The 6,825-nt window shown below is 38.1% G+C and overlaps 1 protein-coding gene across 4 annotated transcripts in view; it reads right to left on the reverse strand.

The window, feature by feature from the left end:
* Window positions 1-596: 596 nt before the first annotated feature.
* The window catches only part of STX16 (syntaxin 16), a 28,753-nt gene continuing 22,524 nt past the window's right edge, over window positions 597-6,825 (reverse strand). For all 4 annotated transcript variants that reach the window (XM_042462800.1, XM_042462799.1, XM_042462802.1 and 1 more), the window contains one exon: window positions 597-5,563. In XM_042462800.1, coding sequence (XP_042318734.1) covers window positions 5,459-5,563 — 105 coding nt within the window. In that variant the 3' untranslated portion in view covers window positions 597-5,458. The remainder of the gene's footprint in view (window positions 5,564-6,825) is intronic.

Consider the following 6,825-nt stretch of genomic DNA (forward strand, 5'->3'; position numbering starts at 1 on the left):
TCTCACAAAAACATATCCTAGTGAATCAGACAAAATGCTTTTAAAAGCTTGTTGCCTACTTCATCTTTTGTCAAGAGAGATTACACTTACTGAGACTAAGGTGAAGGTTTTCATATTTTCAGCTTATCTGTAAGGCAATACGTGAAGCTTATACAGCAGAGGGTCAGTGGTATCCATGTAGGTTTTTATGTGGTTTTGAACCCTTTACAACTCTGAGCTACATAAATATACAAAGCGCCCCTCCCTCTGTATAGGGCTGAAGAGATGGACTATTGGAAATGCTGACACAACAAACACATTTCCCCTTGTCTTGTGTGTTGTGCATCTTCAAGTTGGTTCCGACTTACACTGACCCTAAGGCAGTGCTTCTCAATTATTTTCTGTCATGCCCCCCCTAGGAAGAAGAAAACATTTCGCGCCCCCCGCACGACTGTAAATAGTATCATTTGTCTATAAAATTGTTATAAGTACACCTCTACATAACACTGTATTCTGAGCCTCGCGCCCCCCTTTACGGAGCCTCGCGCCCCCCCTGGGGGTCCCGCCCCACTATTTGAGAAGCACTGCCCTAAGGCAAACATATCAAAGGGTTTTCATGGCAAGATTTGTTCAGAGGAGGTTTGCCATCATCTTTCTGAGGTTGAGAACATAGCCAAGTAGGAATTGAACCCTGGTCTCCAGAACTGTAGTCCAATAGTCCAATACTCAAACTATTACACCATACTCACATGACTAAAATCACATGAGGGGAACAAATAACACTTAGGACTAGAGTAATCTGTCTAGACAGCCAGCATGGTGTAGTGGTTTCCACATTGGACAACTCTGGAGACCAGGGATCAGTTCCCTGTTCAGCCATGGAAACTCACTGGATGGTGTTAAGTGAGTCACTCACTCTCAGCCCCAGAAAATCCTATGATAGCTTCACTTAAGAGTCACCATAAGTCAGAGTCAACGTGAAGGAACAGAACCACCTCTGTCTGCCCTGTATTATTAGGCTGTCTTCAAGTCAAATTACAACAATGGATTCTCTGGGTAGTCAGACAAGTAATTCTCAGCCTTACTTTTCCATTTGTGAATAGAAAAATAGTGAAAAGGAAATTAATAGTCACTGGAGTTCTTCAGTATTCAAAATTCTGAGAGGTTTTACCTATGAAGAGCAATATTACTGTATAAATGAATACATCAAAGACATTCATGAAACATTACTGAGATTTAAAGAAAAGCTCCCATAAAAGTTAACAATGCCCCCATTATACAAATGTGCATAGCGACTAGTACAGCGCTATCAGGTATGATGGCTGTTATCATGTCTCTGTTAATTCATTTGTTAATCTTTGACTTCACTCTGGTTTTACTGATCTTTCCTACCTAATCTCAACTCTAAAGCCATTTGGCTGTGCAAATGTACAGCACTAAGAATATAACTATAATGTAAAAAAAATGAAGAGTAGTGGATAATCTCTCAACAGTTCATATAAATAATATTAAATAAACATTTTTCCCCTTTCCAAATGGCAATAGCCTTACATGGAACTATGATGGAAGAACAAAAGGGTTCTCAAGCTACAAACCCCTTTGGAATGTACATATCTTACATTGATTAGCCATTAGAAATTAAGATTGTTCTAATCAAGTTAATGGTTCTTAAAGCAGTTCTGGATTTATGTTAGCCTTTAAAAAAACACACACCACTCAGTGCTTATAAATGGGTATGCACAATATACAAACAGAGTCTCAGAAACAGCAGTATTGTAAAGCTGTGCTGCAAACTGTCAGAAGAGGGATATAATCCTTGTGTGCCACAGAGATGCTTGCATGGAGTTTGCATGAAAACAAATACCATCTCTGCTCTTTGAATTTTGTTGCTGCTGATTATGTTTGACTGATTTTTCCTTAGTATTGGAATAGCCTTCTTCCTATCTCCATCCTCAAACCTTGCTCCCTCTATAACCACCTTTAAGGAGTGCTGTGTGTAATCTATTATTACCTGATGTGAAGTCGAAGGCTTTCATGGCTGGCACCCATATTTATTTGTGGGTTTTTCAGGCTATGTGGCCATGTTCTAGAAGACTTTATTCCTGATGTTTTGCCAGCATCTGTGGCTGGCATCTTCAGAGAAACATTAGGAATAAACTCTTCTAGAACATGGCCACATATCCTGAAAAACACACAAAAAACTATTATTACTTTCGTTTTGTCTTCACTGTCAAACTTTAGACTGTAGGGTGCTTGGATCAGAGGCCTGCTTCTTCATGCAGTAAAGCATGTGCAGGAAGCATGTGGCCTTGCAGATGTCATCTGATTACCAACTCCTATCTTTCTCCCCGGTCAGTGCGACTTAGGCCTACTGGGGAACTGCAGTCCAACAATAACTTGAAGGTCACAAGATTTCCAACCCTGCTGGTAAACCACTATACATCCTGACAGTTCTGTATAAATAAGTAAGGTTACCAACACAGGCATAATTTAGACACTCATTGCGTTCTATCACACTTTATTTTTTATTTCCTTTGAAAGTGTCAATTTTTTAAAAATAAAGAACGAATTTTAACATCAGCACAAGAGAGAGTTTTAAAATGGAAACAAAACAGAAAACGATGATTATTTGACTTTAATTCTTTCTTTTACCATGTGTTACATTGTTCATGATTTAGGTTTAATTGTCTCCAAAATGATTAGCTAGGCCATACCAATTCATCTTGCACTCACAGTACTGAAGCTCTTCCTACACACATAAAACTAGCTGCCAAGGAAAATGTTTCTAGTGTAGCCTTCAGCATAATCACTAGAGTGCCCAGATTCAGATCTGAGATCCAGATCATCAGTGGGCAGATTTCAGGCTCACATTGTGTTTGTTTTTACTAGAAACAAGATCTACCAAACAGAGCCAGGTGCAAAACATTGGCTTGTGGAAGGAGCTGTTGCAGAGAAAAACAGCAGAAGTAAGGAAAAGAGTGCCTCTGAGCACATGCTTAGCCCAAGAATACATACTCTGCCCAAGAATACATTCATGCTTAGCCAAAGAATATAAGCTCAGAGTCCTTTCATACAAAAGTCAATTTCTGGAGTTTCCAAGTTTCCTCCATCTTAGCAACATAATAAAGACAATTCACATGCACCTTTCCAGCTATTGTTTTATTGCTGCTATTAAACACTGGGCATCAAAAAACATTTTGTTGATTTACCACAAACCATCCAGAGACTCGTCAACAGACCCCCGACATAGACAAACTGCAGCCCTCCAAACACTGTTGGAAAGCAACTTCCAACAGCCCTTGACACTGCAGCTAATAATGAGGAATGCTGAAAGTTGTAGTCCAACAATATCTGGACGAATCCGCCTTACTCACTCCTGAACTAAACCAACCTTTCAGAGATTAATTATAACATTGTACCTAGGTGCTGTGGACTACATATATGCTGATATATAGAGAGAGTTATATGAATGATGGAAGATATCACAACATGGTCTAGTCAAACTTCCTGTGCTTCCCCAATCTACGTAGTACACCAACATTTGCAAATATGACAGTCAAAGAACAGCACCAGTTCCATCATGTTAACAAAATTCGGTACCCCTTGAATCTCTCCCCTGCTTGCAGCAAAGATACAATAGTCCAAGGACAAGTGCAACAACATTCAGATGTAGAGACAACAACACCTTCCCCATGGGCATGCAAATAGTCACTTGTTCCCACGGTACTTAAAGCCAAAGGTGGAGTCATACCCAGAATGTTTTGAAAGACATCAAAGACAGGACAGCAGAGTATCACCCATCAGTGACTTTCTTTCATGGAGACCTAGCTCCACAACTAGGATCAATCTTACAGAGCAGAGCTCAGAAAACTACATTTGGACAACAACATCCAGAATCTCCAGCAGGCATGGTGCCTGCAGTTGCAGTCTAAGAAACAGCCTTCTCAAGCTCTAGACTACTGTTCTAAAGAAAGTATGAATGCTGCAAAGAGATGGATGAGTGAGGGAATGCTGTGAGAACACACAGACATTACATGTTATTACATTAACGATGGGCTGAAAGACAAGGCAGCTGCAAAACACTGGCAAACTGTTCCAGTAATTCACAACAGAAAGAGATGCAACAGAAAAAGCTTTAATTGAATTATACAATATGGAATGTGTGTGAGTATTTGTAAAGATTAAGTAAGGCCCCTAATATTGCAGAGCATTTTAAAGATCCAGTTAAACTGCTAGTATTTTACAACTAAAAATGATTCATCTGCAGAGTCAACTGCTACATTAATGGAACAAAGGGATCATGATATACAGAAACCAGTAGTACAGCACTTCATCACAGCCGAACAGTATGCCATGTTTCTCCTGAGCTCTCCTTGTACTGAAATAGTTAAAACACAAACAGTTTGTCTATCTAAACATGATTTGGATAAACATATCAGTGTATTTATTTCACCCTGTTTAAGCAACATGTGTGGATACCACCATGCCTTTACTAGTTCAGTATTTATGAACAGAGGATGAAATATGCCACAATTGATTTTTAATATAATAACAGACACAGACCGTTTGGGGCAGGAGGAGAGATGAGGAAGAACAAAGAATTTCCTTTCAACCCTGGACTCAATATCTGTTTAAAAATACATGCAGTAGAAAAACAGTGTATGATCACTTTAGGAGTAAGGTGCTAAGGGAGGAGGCAGGACAGCACATTCCCAATTACTTAAAGCTTAGGAAATAATTCTAAATGTATAGCACTGATTATGGTTGAATGTTACATTCACATTTCCTAGATATCACTGTAGAAGGGGCAAAACAGCAATGATATGAAGCCACAAAGTGGGAGTTATCTGCGGCTTTTAAATAAAAAACACACATGGAGGTTTAATTTGAATCTGCTTACATTAACATTAAATCTAGGTGAAAACTAGATGAAATCAAACTTGTTATCTTTAAGGCATTTTTACCTTAGTTTTTGGTATTGTGTTCAAACAGAAACCCAGAAAGGTCACAAGAGCTAAGATTCTCTGTGGCATAAAGATGGCATATAACACCATCAGGTTCCCAATAAAAAGGAAAGTAAGTATACTTTCTGAAATATCTTAACCCTTAACCGTTTCGTTACAAAAGCACGTTTAGTGTTCCAAATGCCAAGATAAATAACCAGATGTCTGATTTTGTAGCACTTCTCCAAAACTGCAGGATTCTTTCACACGTACCCCTGCCCCACTTTTTGCAAACCATTATCTCTCATATTCATGGAACATATAAAACAGAGAGGGGTGTCTTTAGGAACATTGCACAGACTTTGCACCATAGGGCTTATACATTCATCCCAAAGGCAGCCTCCAAGAGCACAGGCTCAACCATTCATACCAGAAACAAACCAAGAAAGAGGGGACAAAACTCACAACACACAACAATCCACCCCTGACTCCCCAAACACACATACACAGAAAGGAAAATGTTACTGGAGTGTCATCTAGCGAAATTTTACAGCAATGAGAACAATGATAAGAACAATTACTATAACAAACAAGATTACAATGACCAGCATCTTCCGATTCTTCTTTTGATATTGCTCAGCCTGCAAAGACAGAAAAGAGATATTTACAACACTGAATGGGGCAAAATGTTTTGGCAAATTAATGCAGTTCCCTCCATGCATACTGCATAAAATAAATGAATTAATCTGCTCTTAGCACTTGAGAGTACAGTGAACAATGAACAATGAGTCAAATTCAGTCTGCATGGTATGCTGTTAAGATGAGCGTACTCAACAATAAAAAATTAATGTGTTATTTATGGAGAAAGTCATCCTGTAGAATTTACAGTGCAATTCATTATCTTTATAAACTATAGTGGGCCCATGGTATCCACTGGGGTTTGGTTCTAGCACTCCCTGTGTATAGCAATATCCATGGACGTTCAAGTCCTATTAGTACAATGGATAGTAGAATGGTGTTCCTTATATAAAGTGGTAAAAGGAAGGTTTGTTTTTTGGGATTTATATATATTTTTTAATTTTTTCAAGCCATAGATGCTTGAATCCATGGATAAAGAATATGTGGATATAGAAGGCTGACTCTAAAACTTTCATGTCACATTGTCTCAGAGTAGATGATAATGTATAACATCAACTTCTACTTTTAAAAAATCAGTCTTCTGCATTCTTAACTGTCCTTTTGGATACTGCTCACTTTTATTTTGACCGGCTAAAAAAGGCAAGAGCTGAAACATCTTGCTGCACCATATAAGAAATTCTGTCAAATTTCATTTGTTTCTTTCCTTGTTAACTAGCTTTCACAAGAGGCAGGATACAAGTACTTCTGTTTATTTTAGGTAAGTCCCGTTACATTAAATGGTACTTACTTAGAACAAGTGGGTTCTGGGTAGGAATGAGCCTGCATCTTTCAATATTCCAGCCTCAGTTTAGCTCTCATGCACCAGGATAGGAAATTTTTTAGTCTTACAGAATCATGTTTCACTGTAGAATCCGCATACAACTAGACACACTGTGCACATATTCTGAAGCATTGTCATCAGAATAGCAGTAAACAACTCCCAAAATTTCAGCTACTTGCCACCCACCTTTTTGTAAAAACAAACAAGCAAGCAAAGAAAAACATCTAGGAGAAAATCAACTGCTTTTTAACACTGGTTGGGACAAAAACAGACCCCAGAATGTATGTATGTAATGTAATATAATGGGATCAAGAATATCTCATGCCATTTTTCAGTGTTTCATGACCATCATGACCATGTTGTCTTGGGCCTTATTATTATTATTATTATTAATAATAATAATAATAATAATAATAATAATAATAATAATAATAATAATAATAA

Source organism: Sceloporus undulatus, chromosome 4 (genome assembly GCF_019175285.1).
Source record: "Sceloporus undulatus isolate JIND9_A2432 ecotype Alabama chromosome 4, SceUnd_v1.1, whole genome shotgun sequence".
Lineage (NCBI taxonomy): Eukaryota > Metazoa > Chordata > Lepidosauria > Squamata > Phrynosomatidae > Sceloporus > Sceloporus undulatus.